This window comes from Panthera pardus, unplaced genomic scaffold (genome assembly GCF_024362965.1).
Source record: "Panthera pardus isolate Hobbes unplaced genomic scaffold, ASM2436296v1 HiC_scaffold_13, whole genome shotgun sequence".
Taxonomy (NCBI): Eukaryota; Metazoa; Chordata; class Mammalia; order Carnivora; family Felidae; genus Panthera; species Panthera pardus.
Window position 1 is genome coordinate 149323774 of NW_026526688.1, and position 18364 is coordinate 149342137.

An 18364-nucleotide genomic window follows, 5' to 3' on the forward strand; every position below is an offset into this window, starting at 1 on the left:
TTCATCTAGCATTCAAACTTCTTATCAGGTTGGAGATCAAGGTCAAGTTTTTTTTTTCTTTCTAAAGATGACAGGTTTTAATCAGTAGTTACAGACTATTACCACGCCACCCCAGGAACATAGATTTTTAGACTTCCTATCATGTGAAAAACTTCGTATAGATGTTATTAAGCCATTTATGTACATAGAAGACCTATTCATTTTAGAAAGCCCGAGTTAAAAGTATCATGAAAGAAGATATGTGTGAACTATAGATATACTGAAAGTGTAACAAAAGAATTTCCAAAATTTGAGTTGAAGTTGATGTAGTGTTCTATCTCAACAGAACCTACTAATTTTTTCCCAAGAGTTAAACAGCTTGTACATAAACTATTTTCCAGTAATGTCACCCAAAGAATGAAAATAAATTACTTTTTGATTATTAGAAACAATCGCAGTGCTATTGATATTAGACAATTCCCCTTCCATATAAACACTTAAATATCTTCTATTCCCCAACATTTATCTAAATAATAAATGGATCACAAAGCACAAAAAGTGAACTCTATATAAAAGAACTCTATATAAAATGCAGAAATATATCTTATAATTACTTGTAAAATAATTTGAGTAGCAGTATTTTTAAATATACTGATAAATTATTTTAGATTTATAGATTTAGACAAATACAAATATTTAAATAAATACAGCAAGGAAATCATTTAATACTTTATATTTGAATGAAGATAGAATATTCTACAACTTTGAAGATGGTTATAATGAAGTAATTAAGCTATTTGTATTGAAATAAAATAATTTCTCTTATATGTAAAATATATATTTTGCCTACAAATAAACGTTTTCTAGGGGCATCTGGGTAGCTTAGTCTGTTGAATGTCCAACTCTTGATTTCAGCTCAGGTCAGGATCCCAGGGTTGTGGGATCAAGTCCCAGATAGGGATCTGCACTGAGCATGGAGCCTCCATGAGATTCTCTCTCTCTTACTCTTTCTCTCTCTCTCGCTGTCTCTCTCTCACTCTCTCTCTGCCCCTTTCCCCAACTCACGTGCTCTCTCTCTCCAAAATAGAGAAGAAAAAAACTATTGACTTGAACATTGGCTCAAAAAACTCCAAGACCTATTCTTTGAGATGAAAAAAAAAAAGCTCATATATTATCCTTTGATCTCAGTTCCATGATTTAATGAACACATGGAAGTGATACATGGAAATGAGTTGATCTTAGAGTGAGTGTCTCCAATTTTTGTCACCCCAGTTGTCTGGGCAAATGATATCTGTTAGTTTTTATATATATTAAAGAGAGGCCATTCAATTTGGTGTTATTTTCCTTAGGTCAGTGATACATTCATTCTAGTCCAAAGAACTCATTGTTTCCTTTGAGGGTGGCCTCTTCCATGTTATCACCCTTTGGCAGTGCTCGTACATTAACTCCCTTACGTTCTTTCTGCAGTGGTAAAATTGAATTAAAATTGTCTTAATAAGTGTAAGATAAAACTTAAGGCCACTTCTCAAACCTTAAGCTGTTAGCAAGTATGAGGCTAATTTATTTGTATGTGATAATGCTATTACATTCATAAATTTAATTTATTACAAAATCTGCAACTACAGGGAAATGTATAAAAACCTTTTATAGATTCTACTCTAAAAGTTCTCTTTTTTCTATTCCTTTCTTTTATTTTGGACACTGAAGAAACATGATCAGTTTGGGAGTATCTTAACTTTCCCCTTGATGTCATGATGTAACGTCATCTTATTGTTGACTTTCCCCATTGACATTTTGCAACATACACTCATTGTGTTTTGACCAATAATAAATCAATCAACAATGCAGTAATAGAAACCAGTATTGTGCCTGCACACATGTAGCAAGGTGTGCTGAGGGTGCTGAGAACCAATTAAATAAAACTCACATGTAGTAATTTCACTTCTACAGTGCAAACTGTTAATGCCTGCCAATCTTCAGAATTAGCTGATAGTTATTCAGCCTTATAAGGAACATTTATTTAAAAAAAATGCATATGTGGGGTGCATGGATGGTTCATTCCATTAAGCATCTGACTTTGGCTCAGGTCATGATCTCATGTGAGTTCAAGCCCTGTCTTGGGCTCTCTGCTGTCAGCACAGAGCCCACTTCAGATCCTCTGTCTGTCTGTCTGTCTCTCTCTGCACCTCCTGAACTTACGCTGTCTCTCAAAAATAAATTTAAAAAATCTGCATATGCTACATTAATTAGAATCCAATATATCAATATCTTTAATTATGCATTACAATTAAAACTAATTTAGTTAAAATTAAAAAAAATTGTGTAGACACAATATATATTGCTGAAAAGAGAACCATATAAACAGAAGAGTTTGGAAATAGCACTTTTGAAGTCTGTTGAAAACAATTAGCAATATAGGACTAATCTTAGAAAAAAATGAGAGTTGGAGAGAAGAGTGTACCTAATATTTTTGTGAGCTTTATTATGAACCAGGCATTACTTTAAGTCCTTTACATTTATTATTTCATTTAAACTATGTACAAGTATTATCCTCACTTCACAGAGGGAGAAACTGGGATGTAGAAAGTTTAAGACTTTTCCTAAAGTTTATACAGTTAGTTGATGACAGCAGCAGGAAATGAACCCAGCCATCTTACTTGGAAGCTTAGGGTACTGCAACCACACCATGGCAAAGACATTACCTCAGAGAGTAAATGGAGTTATTTTACATATTCACTGAAAGTAGAAGGAGGGGGAAAAAAATGAAAACAATTAAAGAAATAGAACATTTAAAATAAGAAGATAATTTGAGAGAATGGAATAGGAAGAAAGATTCCTGAGCGTAACAATTGAACCTCTAGTTTTGCATATATATGAATGTAAGAAATACATGCTTACCACATGTCTCAGTCCAGAAACCTCAAAGTGGATTCTTGTACTTACAAGGTTCTTGTATAGAAAAATTTCCTCCATTTAAGCCAGACTTTGTGTTCTCTGTATTATCTACTAACATAAAGAACTGAGGGGCGCCTGGGTGACTCAGTCGGTTGAACATCTGACTTCAGCTCAGGTCATGATCTCACAGTCTGTGAGTTCGAGCTCCACATCAGGCTCTGTGCTGACAGCTCGGAGCCTGGAGCCTGCTTTAGATTCTGTCTCTCTCTCTCTGCCCCTTGCCTGCTCATTCTCTGTCTCTTTCTGCCTCAAAAATAAATAAAAACATTAAGAAAAAAATTTTTAAAAAGAACTGAGAATATTTTAATATTATAATATTAATTTATGCAAATATATTAATTTATTAATGAGAAATATTTTAATGTAAACATTAAAACAATTTTAAAAGCATATGTGTATGATGTTAATTTCAAGTTAGACATTTTTTAAAAATGTTTATTTATTCTTGAGAGAGAGAGACAGACAGACAGAGCATAAGCAGGAGAGGGGCAGAGAGAGAAGAAGACACAGAATCTGGAGCAGGCTCCAGGCTCTGAGCTGTCAGCACAGAGCCCAAAACGGGGCTCAAACTCATGATCCATGAGACCATAACCCAAACCAAAGTCAGGCACTTAACTGACCAAGCCACTCAGATGCCCCACTAATTTCAAGTTAGCATGGTACTATAATACAGAAACAATAATGGGTCTTTATTGTATATTAAAATTAGTATAATTTTTCTAGTACTTTTTCTGGTTATAATTTTATGATTTTTTTCACTCTTGAAAAAAATCAAATCTCCAAAGAACAAAATTACTTTCTGCCAAGTTAAGTTATAATTTTCAATATAGGTAAAGTGATTCAGTAACTTTTCTACAATTATTTATTCAGAAATTTTTATTCCTTTTCAAAATTCTATTGTCACATGTCTTTTTTTGCTGATAATTGATTACACAAACTGACAATTTGGCCAGTTTTTCCATTCATAATATGTCTTGAGAAATATATTTCATATTCATGACTATGTGGAATATTATAATAAAAATGTTGGAATTAGATTGATATTGTTTGTAGCATTTTAGATAAAGGTATTCTGTATGAACAACAAAAATGCATGTTTAATTTTTTTTCCTTTAATATTTCCTGGCTCTAAGCCTTTAAAAGCAGCTCTTAAAATTTTCATATCCATTCTGAAACTTTACTGATCTTCATTAGAAGTTCATATATTGAGACCAGAATCTCTGTGAACGAATGCAATTATCTAAAGTGACAATAGGGGTGCCTGGGTGGCTCAGCTGGTTACATGTCTGACTCTTGATTTCAGTTCAGGTCATGATCTCATGGTTTGTGAGTTCAAGCCCCGCATCAGGCTCTGTGTTGATAGCGTGGAGCTGGCCTGGGATTCTCTCTCTCCCTCTCTCTCTGCCCTTCCCCTGCTTGTACTCTCTCTCTTTCAAAATAAATAATTAAAAATTAAAAAAATTAAAAAAATAAAGTGAGTATAAACACTGAGGAATTCATACCCAGTTAAGATGAACTAAGCTGTTCTTAATGATGAGAAAGAAGAAAAAAGTTTTGTTTTGTTGGGTTTTTTTTTTTTTTTTAATGTTCCTCTTTTGCCTTTTGGGGGATAATTAAATTCTTTCGATAAAATATATAATCTTTAGAGCTAAAATGCACAAAAAAGCTAACACAAGTATTGCCATTTTACTTATGATCAAAATAGTTCCAATGAGTTAAGTACCATGCCTATGGTCATACTACCACGGTGGTGGAGATAAGCACCCTGGCCCATAGCCCAGGTCCTCACCACAGCACCATAAAGTTTCTCTTAAAGGGAAGAGACACAACAATTCTCATGAAGAAGGAAAAAGTACCATTGAGGTGCTCTAATGTTTTGTTGTTGTTGTTTTTTAAACAAATTGGAACCACACCTCAATCCTGATCATACCTCCCCAACCGGAAAAGTATGGTCTTCTGAATCATCAGCAGTTGCACGTTGTGCCGTCCACTGCTTGGAGCTTCTCTATGCTATGAAGTATTAATAATTACTTCAGTGTGTTGAACTGGCTGGCACAAAATTGATCATGTTCTTATCAGGCTACATCAGGACAGCAGATCTCAGTCAGTAAACCTGTAGGACTCGTTGCCTTTCTTGTTGCCAGTGACTCTTATTATTTTCCAGCCTCCCAGCCTTGACCTGGCTGATAGAGATCAGATGGTGACTGAATAGAAGCTGCCCCAGTCCTGGGTCCATGATGTACGCGTAAGTACGCAGCTTTTCTCAGTCAGAGTTATCAACAGGGACAGAGGTTCACAACTCCTGAGATGGGCAGGACAAACGGCTAGTGGATAGTGCTTTAAAACTAAGAGGTTTTTTTAAAAAAATGTGTTACTATATTTTCTGTTAAAGTTTTATTTTGTTGCTATGTTTAAATATAAGTTTTTTTTAAAACAAAAGGAGCCAATATGATCCTTTCTTTCTAAATAACAGAAATAGAAATGATATGCAGTAATATATTAACTATATTATATTTAAACATTTAGAAAAACCTATGCTTCAAAAAATAATCTATAATACAGTTTAGTTAATTTCTTTGGTATGATCAGTAGCTTGGAATAAATTTTTGTCTTATGCTGCTTTGTGAAGTATATTCTGGGAAAATTTGAAATATAAGAGGAGAGTTTATTGGAATTTCAATTTTTAATTCTAAATAATAGAAAGTATGGTAGCAGTAAGATTTATATATATATATATATATATATATATATATATATATGTAGGATGAAAATTAAAATTCATATATAAATATTATTGAATTAACAAAATCTAGACTATGTGACATTTGTCATGATAGACATATATATATATATGTATGTATGTACGTATATATATATACACATTTAGGTAATTTCAGGCTATTGTTTAACAGACTCAGAAATAAATAACTAATATTTTATGTGAGTGATTTCATTCAAACACCTGCTTAGTCTAACCTTGCTTCTCAAAGAGACTCTTGACCCCTCTACAGACACCAATTTCCCACAAGGTTTGCATTGACTGATGTTTCAGACTTAATCATGATTCTTTGATAATTATAATTGTGCAGTCATTTGATTTTGTCTTCAATGAAACATAGTACTTTAAGCCTGTAGCCTCTGGTGCTCTTAGATAATGAGTGTCCTTGCCCTTCCTAAATTACTCTAAAATAAAAGCATTAGCCTGAGGAAGACTGTCTATTTCATGCATAAAGCTTCTCCCCACAGGCCTTTTAAGGACAGCCTGATACAGCATATTATCTGTACTTTTTATTAAATATGAGAGGTGTACTTATTAAATATGAGAAAGTATTATTTCTAATTCACCACGATAAGGACAAAGACAAAATGTGCAGTAGGAAAAATTAGTTTTGTATTTAATAAACATTCACAAATACATGTTATGCTCACAATTTCAGTTGTAAACAATTAACAAAGAACTTGAAGTTCTCCCATTCTCATTTTGCTCAGAATTGTGTAGTATGGCTTTTCTGTCAGCCTGGTTCCTCTCTTCCCAACTTCTGGTATCATCTCTGTTCACTCCTTTTCCCACTCTAAAAGTATCATTACGGACACATCAAATTTCTATATTGAAACCTCATCAACTCTGACCCAGAGTTTATAATTCTGAGGATTTTAAGTATCTTTTCTAATTGGATTCTATATCAGTATTATTTTTAACATGGATATTCTTTCAAAAATGTGGGCTGTGCCACAAAAGTAAGAAGGGTAGGTAGCAGGCTTATTGACTTCCTTAGTACAGGTATTTTGCCCATGGGCAAAGAGTCTGTCTCAAAGAATGAATGACTTAGATGCTATAGCTTCTTCACAGCAGCTCCGTCTTTCTCACTGTGGTGTAGTGGAAAGAGCACTAGCCTGACATTTAGATGTGTCCTAGATCCAGCTTTGGACTCATTGTCTGGACAAGTCACTTATCTCTCAAGACTTCATTCCCTTTATGTGTAAAATGTGAGGAGAGTTTACACTAACAGAAATGGGGGAGTAGTTGTCACTATTAATGGGACTAGAAATCATTTTTTGGTGGGTAAGCACAAAGCTATTTTATTTATTATTTGGCTTATTTTGATATTATTTATCTTGGGTTTTTTTCTTGGTTAAATTAAATAATTGTGAAGTAATATCTAATATTGGGGTTTTTGTTATATTTTTACCATATCATACCTAGTAAGTCTAGATATTGAATTGTGGAACTGTTGTTTTAGATACATGATTATGTATGTGTTCCATGCTATGATGCAGAACATTTCTTACTGTGGGTCATGGCAAAAAATATTTTAAAAAACTGCATTAGCCTTAAAGTCTTTTGAATTCCATGATTTCAAAAGTGTTAATAGCTAGTTAATATGGAGGACATTAACTTTCTTAAGGCACTAGAGAACCACTTAAATTATCCCAGAGTAGAGCTTTTCTTTTCACTAGTCCCTATATCTGGTGCCTCCCACAGGTGAGACAGAGATGAGATATGGCTACCTGCAATATAGATACTTTAGTGGCAGGATGCCACACCCTGAGGGCACAATCTGACAAGTGTGGAAAAAAAAGTATAAACAGAATGCTATAGGGATACCCCCTCTATCTCATAAAGGCCTCTCTGAACATACAATGATTGAGTTTAGTCTAAAAAAAACCTTCAGAATCAGCTGGAGGAGAAGGAAGTCAGGATTCTGGACTGGTCAAACACAGCTCTTGCAAAGGTCATGAGACTTGACATACACTGGTGAATGGATGTTGGAAATTACCAGATGAAATGAGCAATTGGTCAGACGATGAAGGACATTTTGTGCCAGATGAAAATCACTGAGCTGTATTATGAGAGTTGAGTAAAACTTTAGGCATAAGGAAGGAATGACAAAATTTGCTATTGAGAACCATTCAGGTAGACAGAGCAGTCTAGGGGGGCTCTACTGGTGCAGTTGCAGAACTGCACATAGACACATATACACATGCACATGGACGCATATATACATGTGCATGAAGGGAACGGCAGGGAGACTGCCATGTACAGGTTGTTTCTTCTGTCTAAAATGAATGTTCCTTCCCACAGTTGATGAGATTCCATATCTTCCTTGAAGATTCTAATCAAAATCGCTGTGAATTTTTTCTTACTTTACATTTTATGTGTTAATTATTCCTGAAGCACAGCCATCCTATTAAAAACTCGCATAAACATTGTATATGCTACTGTTGTCACTTCTCTGTATGGTCAAGTATTTTACAATTATGGCCCCCAGTCAAACAGACAGCTCTCTATATTCCCAGTGCCAAACACATTGCCTGGCCCATTGGAGACCCTCAACATTAGTCTGGTGACCTATGATAACGTATGCCTAAAGCCAAAGAACAGAGACTGAGAAAGGAGGAACGGTTGGAGTCAATGAAAATTTCAAGTTTACTTTTCATTACATATCTATTCAAGAAGGCCTAGGAGATATTTGAGGTATAGTAATTCAGAAGGCAAACAAAAAGCCAAACAGTGGAGAGAAGAAAACTTGTGGTGCTGATGGGGATTTATTATAAAAGAGATGAAAGCATCACATAATGCCTATAGACTAGATTTTAAAGTTTCATTTATTCATTAATTCAACAAATGCCTATTATTCTAGCTTATAGTGTACCAGTAGCACATTATATACACACATAATATAGACACATATATACATGTACTATATATGCATTGTGAGTAATCATCATGTTTGCATATATACACGTATTATATGCACATAAACGTACACATAGACACATACAGGAATCTGTATTGTGTTTGCAGTGTGTACAGTTGTTTGCAGTAGTCTTTAAAAAGGGTATTGTAGGTATTTACCCAAAGGATACAAAAATACAGATTTGAAAGGGTATATGTACCCCAGTGACTATGGAGAGAGGCCAACTGTCCATCAACTGATGAATGGATAAAGAAAATGTGGTGTGTATGTCTGTGTGTGTGTGTGTGCGTGTGTGTGTGTGTGTGTGTGTGTGTGTGTGTGTGTGTGTGTTGGAATATTACTCAGTCATCAAAAAGAATGAAATTTTGCCATTTACAATGATGTGGGTGGAACTAGAATGCATTATGCTAAGTGAAATGAGTCAATCAGAGAAAGATAAACACCATATGATTTAACTCAAATGTGGAATTTAAGAAACAAAACATATGAACATATGGGGGGAAATAGAGAAAAGAGGAAAACAAACCACAAGAGACTCTTAGTGATAGAGAACAAACAATGAGTTGATGGAGGGAGGAGGGTGGGGGATAGACTAGATGGGTGATGGGTACTAAGGGGGGAATCTGTTATGATGAGTACTGGGTGTTGTATGTAAGTGATGAATCACTGACTTCTATTCTTGAAATCAACATTGCACTGTATGTTAACTGAAACTTAAATTTAAAAACAGGATGAAAGAAAAATAAATAAAATTAACAAAAGGATGGAGTTAAAAAAAAGGATATTGTGTCTTTGGAGTACTGTGGGGTTAGATGTAGTAGGGTAATGGATGGATTTTTGGGAAAAATAGCAAGATGGTTTTCATGCTATTGAATCATATATTCATTATATGGTTTCATTATTTATGAAGCATTCAAACCCTTAGAATTTCAGGAATATTCACATCAAAATCCAAGTTGAGATGTCAATTCAAAAAGATATGAGAGAAGTTTTCATCTGCTGTCTTAGACTCTGTACATTATATTTTCTTCCAATAATGTATACAACTAAACTTTGACTTTTAACTGATTCTTTGTAGTTGCCAGTATTAAAATGTATTTGTCTTTGAATTATTTTACAAAGTTTTTAAGATTTTATAATTAATTGTTTATTACTGCTCACTATTTGAAAACAGGCTACTTTGAGGCATTCAGTAATTTACGTAACATTATCATTGGGTAAAAAGAGCAGCCCACAACTTTGGTATTTTATATAAAATGAAAATGAATTAATCTAAAATATAACTGTAGAACCTATACAGTAGTGTGATCTTTTAGTGGGAACCATATGAAGTTGCCCTTTTATAGGTTAAAAATGACTGAGCCAGGAATTTCACATGGTTCAAACTACTCAAATCTCTTCCAAGTCTTATTTTGTTTATAAATACACACATATAAACACACATATAGAATGACTGACACAACTTTAAAATTCCATGATTTTAAAAAACTATGAAGACAACATTTGAAAAATCCTCCATACTATCTAAAAAACCACAGACTTGGATACTAGAATGTAAAACAAACTTGAACACACATCCCAAAAGGTGAGATAAGGTAGAGCGAGCTGACAAAAATTAACTCCTGGAAAAAAAAAATCCAGTGCAAAACAGAGTGTAGGGTGTATCTATACACTATTGTAAGCAAACAGTGGGGGAGAATCCAGTTATTTATTTAATCTACAAGGTGTCAACAACTCTTACATGTCCCCCTTTTACACCTGTTGACAGATTTTTGCATATGCTCTGCACTGCTTCTTTTCATAATCAACCAGATAAACCGAAATAAGTAAAAGGACCTGAAATGAATGAGGCGTTTAGTACAACCTGGCAGTGTCAAGTCATAAGAGAAGCTATATAAAGCAAGAATCTACAGCTTTATCTTGATAAAAGTTTTTAAAGATAGATTAAAAATCAGGTCAGTTATGTTGCTCCCATCTTACACACTCAACTCCTGATTTTGGTCATACGTGCAGACATGAACAAGTTGTCTGTTAAAGATAGTGTTGGGCATATTAGCCCAGACACCGCCTCGAAACTACGTCAGTGTTTTCATTTTATCTCTCCTCTCTACTATGTCAATGAGGCATTTGCTGCCCAATTATGTTCCTAACTTCTCCTCCCTCTTATCATTCATCCTTCCATAATCATTTTTCTCCTTGACGGTTACTTGCCTCTGATTATACCTTTACTTTCAATCTCAAACTTCAGTTGCTTTGGTGGTACTGGCCACCATTTCTGCTACTGGCAAGAGAGAGGAAAGATCAATGTATTATTCCATTCCGTATATATTATGTCACTTTTAAGAACATATTAACTCATGGGATATTGTGATTGGGTACTTGGGTTATCATCAGATAAAATGGTTCAGACAAGTACCATCACCTGTTCACATTTTTGATAAGGTTAACTGAAGAAATATGTCCTCTTTAGAGGAAAACATAAACTTAGAATCCTCGCTTTTCATGATTCAGCTTTTTTGGAGCAACTACTTCTTGTTTAGGACCGCTCCTGTGTCCTTCACCCTTTGGTCCAACAAGAGCAGGAAAAATTTAGTCAGTATTTACTACTTCTTTAAAATTGGTAAAACCATTCATTTTCCTTTGTTGCTATTTATTTAACTGGCCAGCTGCCATCTTTCTCTTGCTGACAACAGCTTTTAAAAGAATATTAAACATTGCTTGTAACAACCCTGTGGCAACAGGGAAGGATATAGCTTATTAGCTGAGAAAGACTTCATTCACAAACTTCTGGATTTTGAATCAAATTTTTAGTAGTTTTGTGTACATCTATTTGTATTGTGTGATTTGTCCTGACTCTTTCAAGGCTCTCTATTAGTTGGAAATTTGCGTGGCTGAGGTAGAGTTGCAGTTTATTATCAAGGAACATAGCAAAGGCAACTGACTGTATTCTTACTACACAATTCTAATAAGCTAAGCTACGTACCCCTTTTATCAGTAAACTGGAATTCAGGTTCAAGGATCAACCTACATTCCCTCAGAAAAAAGTTTTTTAAGTGGATCAGGCACTCAGGGAGCACACTGCATATCTCTAAACTAATGAGGATAAAGGGTGCTAGATTCATGATTTCTTTCTGGAAATGATTTAATGCATTTTAAATAAAATGTAGTTTGATTCAAGACTGATGTATTAGTTGTTCTAGGTGCCTGAAATGGGATTTTCTGCTTCAATTATGTGTTACATATTCATTAGAGTAAATGAAATAAGCATTATTTAGAGTGGAATCTACCTACCAGAATTGCATTTTCTTTGATTCATAAATTAATGTTGTATTTATAATACTTAATTGTTTAATAGCATAGGAGAAGATATATAGAAGCTGAATTCCAAATTCTGCAATATTTATAATGAAATATGGCTATTATTATTCACATAGCTATGAAATAAGCTTTTTTTTTGACTCTAATTCCTTTTCAGAGTTTTATCTGTGGTCAGATGTAATACCATGATAAGTCAATTAATGGACTTTCATGGAAATATAGAAGTAAATTCCTGTTGATTCATTTATAAAAATAGAAGTAGAATCTATCAGAATATGAAATTCAATAATGGAGTCCTACAAAAATGGAATCCAAACAAAATTTAATATTTACACTGTTTAAACTTTATACATAGTTTGTAGGATCTCTCTAAAAGTTCAGAAGTTCAAATCTAATTATTTTATGTGATTCCATAGCTACATAGTGTTTCTTTAAACCACTGGGACTTAGATTATTTTACTATAGCAATTAGTTCATTATCAGTGGAGGCACCTGGGTGGCTCAGTTGGTTAGGCCTCCTCTGACTCTTGATTTCGGCTCAGATCATGATCTCATGGTTTGTGAGTTCAAGCCCTGCTTGAGATTCTCTGTCTCCCTCTCTCTCTGTCTCCCCCTCTCAAAATAAATAAATATTTTAAAAATTTATCAATGAGCCATTTAATGTATACTCAGACCTTCAAAAAATAAAAAATAGCTGTTTGAAAAAAATACAAATCTAATGAAATAGCATTTGGGTTGCATGGTATTTTAGTAAATTCATCAATGATAAGGCAATTGAGCATTTGAGGGGAAAATTCTAAGAATGAGAAGCTCTTAAACTCTGTATCCAGTCAAACACTCTTACCTACTCATTACCTCTTTCACACATGACACCTCAGAAATGTGACAGAAAGATTCTGGGACATGTTAATTTTGTTTATTTAATATGCAGATTATATTAATTGCAAATGAGAACACTGTTGATGTGCTTTATCTAGGACATTTATATCTTAATCATACATCCTCCCACTGAACTGGATTGCAAAATACCATTGAAATACAAACCTTCATATCAATCATACAGGAAGCTAAGCAAAGAACATTGGCTGCTTACTGAAAGTAACTGCATTTTAAAAGTACATATACATGCATATATGCATTTATTTATTTTGCCAAAAACTGCAAATCAATAGCACATTCTGTTTGGTATCTGTGATATATATATATATATATATATATATATATATATATATATATATATATATATATATATATATAAAACATTGCAAGTTCAAATTTATTGTAACTAACAGCATTCTGTAACTATTTAGTCTTTGAATGGTAGACAACATACTGAAGGCTTTTTAAGATTGGCATCCAAAAATGTTTCACATCAACAAATACACAAAATATTTGTCAGGAGAGTGTATGCTTAGCAGTTTATGAAATTATTCAGTCACTATGACCATTTTAATTCTGTCCTCTAAGATATTCTCCCAAATTCAGTCACAAGTAGCAGAATGTGATTTCAATGGAAGCATATTATGCTGTGTTAAGTGAAGATGAGTAAAATTATTTTCGTTGAAACAAATGGAATTGAGTTAAAAAGAAAATTTGTTGAGAGTTCATTGGGCTATTTCGCAAAACTTAAAAAGGAATTGACACAGGAGGTATGGCTCCAGTATGGATCCAGTCAGCTGGATGTGCTATATAGAAGGGGAGGTGAGGCTGATATGCACTTTCTTATAATTTTTTTCACTTCCTTGTAATTTAGGAATTTTCTTTTCAATTTCTCGTATGTCATATTTTAAAAGAGAATTCCAGGATCATACCTGAGGAAAAAAGTAAACACCTTGCCTATTACCTGACCTGAAGTTCAAAACCTTAATGGAAAACCTTGTTGTTCTTACTATTAGATAACATGTGTTATTATTTTTCTGAAGCTTCAGGGGATCCCTCAGACCAGGGATTCTTGATTTGATTCTGGGAAGTTATTATGGTTGTTCTCAATTGTTTTGTGTCAAATATTGATTTATGTCTTCCTTGTCTTCAGGAAATACTGGCAAGTTTGTGGATTGGGTTCCTTGTGACTTATTCATATTTGAAATTTTTCAAGTCAACCAGACTTCCTAAATAATTGCCATGCAGGAGCCTTTTGGAAATATGAAAGCAGAAGACAAACCTTGATTCTTTAGGAGTTTATAATCTTAGAGAAGTAAACTTTATACACATAAGCAAAAAATAAATCGGCATGTAACCGGTGGCTGAATAGAGCAGTACACTGTAAAATATAGGTAGAAAAAAACAGAAGAATGTTAATATACTAGGATGTTTACATTAATGATCACAGGTAGTATTTCTGTAATTCGTTTACCTTTTGCCTATAAGGTATCCATGTTAATACTGGTTTTCTAACATTTTTACATGACTAAATTTTACAAATATTCAGAGTACTATGATGAGCTCTGTATATTTTTATTTTTATTCATTAATGAACTTTTTATGATAAAAATATTGTCCAGATTTGTGGAACTAATTTTGTTCACTCATACACAAAAACATCTGTGGAATTATTTTGTTTATCTTTTGCAGTGACTTTAGGCTGTTCTCTTTCACACTCACTGTGTTTCATCCACACTGGTCTTATTTTAGTATTTGAATTTGCCAAACTTCAACTCACCCACATGCGTTGCTTCCTCTGCCTGTGCTGCTCTTCCTTCTAAGCTTCACTTAATTAGATAAAGCTTCAGGTTTTAGTTTAAATGTTCTTGGGGGGAATCTTCCCTGATCCCCTACACTAGATCAAATTTTTGTATTATACACATAGATGAGCACCTTGCATTTCTCTTAGCATTTTCATTATGGTAATTATATACATATTCTTATAATATTTTTTAAGTCTGCATTTCCCCCTGGGCTATAAACTCTATGAATATGTCTGCTTAACCATTCTACCCCAAACAGTAAAAATTTTCAAGAACTATTTTTTCAATGAATATATAAATATCAGAACTCCTTACCAAGGAAAATCCTGAAGACCCTATTTCAAAGCATTGCTAGAAATATTTATAATTAGTATACCAAGGATTCGTAATTGGGTGCTTCCAAATTGCATAAAATACAGACAAAGCAGTGGGTTAAAAAGAATTTTCTTTTTAAATATTTCTGTAGGCATGTAATACGAGAGCCCGTGTCTGAACTATCCAAAATACAGTTACAATAGAGCCTGAATCAAATCTTTAAGCTTGGGAAAAAACAAAACAAAAAACAAAAAAACATCCTTTCCATATTCTTGGAAGATACTGAGGCTGAAGAATTAACATTTAAATATGTGTATTAGTTTCGATGTTTTCAATTGCAATCAATTAAAAACCCAGCCTCTGGGGATATCTGGGTGTCTCAGTAGGTTAAGCATCCAACTTAGGCTCAGGTCACTGTTCGTGAGTTCAAGTCCTGCCTTGGGCTCTATGTTGACAGAGCAGAGCCTGCTTCAGATCCTCTGTTTCCTTCTCTCTCTCTGCCCCTCTCCGGCTTGTACTCTCTCTCTCTCTCTCAAAAAGTAAAAAAACATTAATAAAATAAAATAAAATAAAATAAAATAAAATAAAATAAAATAAAACAAAATAAATAGAAATCAGCCTCAAACTGGCTTACATAATAAGAAAAATTACTTAACATAACAGGATTTCTAAAAGCAGAGCTGGTCTTAGTCCCGTTTGATATAGCAGCTCAAATGTGTTAGGTAAGATCCAGATTCCTTCTGTCTCCCCTAGGCTGTTTTTAGTGACTCAGCTTTGCCCTCAGGTTGGCTTCTCTCAGAGTTGCAAGATGGCTATAGCAGTCCCATGTGTCAGATTGATACAGGATGTGCAGAGGAAAAGAAAAGAAATGATCTCTTAGTTTGACTTATTTATTTATTTTTAAAATTTTGTTAGCATTTATCTATTTTTGAGACAGAGAGAGACAGAGCACTAGTGGGGGAGGGACAGAGAGAGAGGGAGACACAGAATCCAAAGCAGGCTTCAGGCTCTGAGCTGTTAGCACAGAGCCTGACATGGGGCTCGAATTCAAAGACTGTGAGATCATGACCTGAGCCAAAGTCGGACGCCCAACTGACTGAGCCACTCAGGCACCCCTAGTTTGACTTATCTTAAAAGAAAGGAAGCCTTTGCTAGCAGTCCTCCAGCCAACTTCCCCTCCCATATACTTGGCCAGAACTGAATTGGCATGTCCACTCTTGAAGAACCATTGGTCAGGGGGGTGGAACCATCTAGTTTAGCTAACACTAATTACATGGGAGTGAAATAAATGTAGGGATGTTCTTTAAGAGAACTTTTGCCCAAGGATCAATGGTAATTAGTAGTTATTTTTATAGTTCAGTGAATTGAAGATTGAGAATTCTAAGAGGCAAAAACATGAACTAGAAAGGTTTTTCAGTGAGGATGCCCAACTTTCTACTCAAGATAACATTAAATAATCATTGGATATTACTTGTATTAGTACTCAGATTCCTTTTTTGGTGAGACATTTATCCTTTATTATGACAAATATTTGTTCAAAATTTCAAGAAGTCACCTTTCTTTACCAACATGTTAACAGAATAATACGAAGATTCTACTGTTCAGTCTGTGAACATTATGTGAATACTGTTTCTTTCCTCTTGAGAGTAATGTCAAAGGATCTTCAAGGACACCCTTTGATACTCAAGATAATTGAAAAATAAAAATTCCTAAGTACAAAATTCCATTCTCCATTTGGGAAAGTGATAGGTTTCCTCTACTCTCTAAAATAGACATTTCAAAGTAATAAACACTGAAAAGTTCTTAGGTCATAGTGTAAGATTTAAGTGAAGTGATTTTTTTTTATGATTTCTCTCTCTCCCCTTGTTATAGTTTAGCATGTGGATGTGGAATGGCCTAAGCCTTGCTGAACCTTTCACCCAGTGATAATCTTACTAAGAAGGGGGGTCCTAGTTGAAGAGAGTCTTAACAGGAACAAACAGCAAGCAAAATATTCCAAGAATACATGACACAGTAACACGGACCCCACCAAGATATTTGTTACAGAAAAAAATTAACTCTTATTCTTTTCTTACATTTAAATAAATAATTTTTGTGGAAGGTTTGTCTGGCCATGAAATTCACTCATAGGAGCCTATCCAGCCTAGTAATATGTTGCCAATCCAACCTCAGGAAGTGTAACATGTAATAATCTGCACTGCCTTTCTGTTATCAACACTAGAGATTAAATATACCGCAACATTTTTTAGTTGCCATTTATCATTTCAGTATTTATAAACATGTACAAATTCTCTTTTTCTCCACCATGTTTCCTATCAGCACAACCTCTTGGAATAAGTTTCATAAATTTATTATCTATTTTCAGACATCCCAGTTTCCATTTGGCTTAATTCTAGTTTAAAAGGATGCTCACTCTTTTTAACACTTTGGGATTTGTTAAACGAGTTTTTGATAATGACACTGCTCACTCTTACTCTTTCCAGATTAGAGTTTAATATTTCTACTCTAGGATCATATGGGAACTCTAGGAGCCCCTTGGTCATTTAATTTCCTTTCTTTGGGCCTGTTTCTGTGTCCATTAGCATTTTCCTTCAGTGCAGTCATTGTAATTATGATACATGGTGTTACAGAAGATTGATTGGCCTTTTATATTCATGAGATTTTCCTTCCTAACTTTACAGCAAATTTACTCTTTTAGTTTTGCAGTTCTATGAGTTTTGAGAAATGTATACAATCAAGACTATATCTATTGCCTTAAAAAGTTACCTGTGCTCATTGATAGTCAATCTTCTATTCCTGCTCCAGTCTGTGATGGTCACTGGGCTGGTTTTTGTTCCTATAATTTTACCTTTTTCAAATGTCATATAAATGGAATCAAATAGTACTTAGTCTTTTGTACCCAGCTTCTTTCTTAGTTGTGTGTGTGTGTGTGTGTGTGTGTGTGTGTGTGTGTGTGTGTGTCTATCATAAAATCATTGGGAGATTTATCTATGTTATTGCATATATAAGTGTGTTCATTTTTATTGCTGAGAAAGAATACATTGCATGGCTATATCACGATTTCTTTATCCATTTAGTAGCTGATGGATATTTGGAATGTTCGAAGTTTTTGGTGATTTATTTTTTTTCTACTGGTTTTCTATTTTGCTCTTTGCTATTCCTTTCTTTGACTTTTTCTTGGTTTACTTTGCTCTTCTTGTTTCTAGTGTCTTAAGGTAGAGGCTAAATTATTGTCTTATTTTCTAATAAAAGAACTTAAAGCTATAAAATTTTCTCTTAAGCACTGTGTTAAGAGTATCCCACAAATTTTTATATGGTAGATATTTTTTCTTTCGATGCAAAGTATTTCTAATTGTGAATTCTTTTTAATCTATAAGTCATTAGAAGGTGGTTATTTAATTTTTCAATACTTGG

General features: G+C 34.0%; 1 protein-coding gene across 3 annotated transcripts in view; it reads left to right on the forward strand.

The window, feature by feature from the left end:
- Window positions 1-18364, forward strand: part of LOC109278256 (transmembrane protease serine 11F) — an 88648-nt gene that overhangs the window by 12358 nt on the left and 57926 nt on the right. For 2 of the 3 annotated variants that reach the window (XM_019468447.2, XM_019468454.2), the window contains exon 2: window positions 5099-5179. In XM_019468447.2, coding sequence (XP_019323992.1) covers window positions 5169-5179 — 11 coding nt within the window. In that variant the 5' untranslated portion in view covers window positions 5099-5168. Of the gene's footprint in view, window positions 1-4938; window positions 5180-18364 lie in introns of those variants that run through there. The other variant, XM_053901504.1, reaches the window with a different exon arrangement.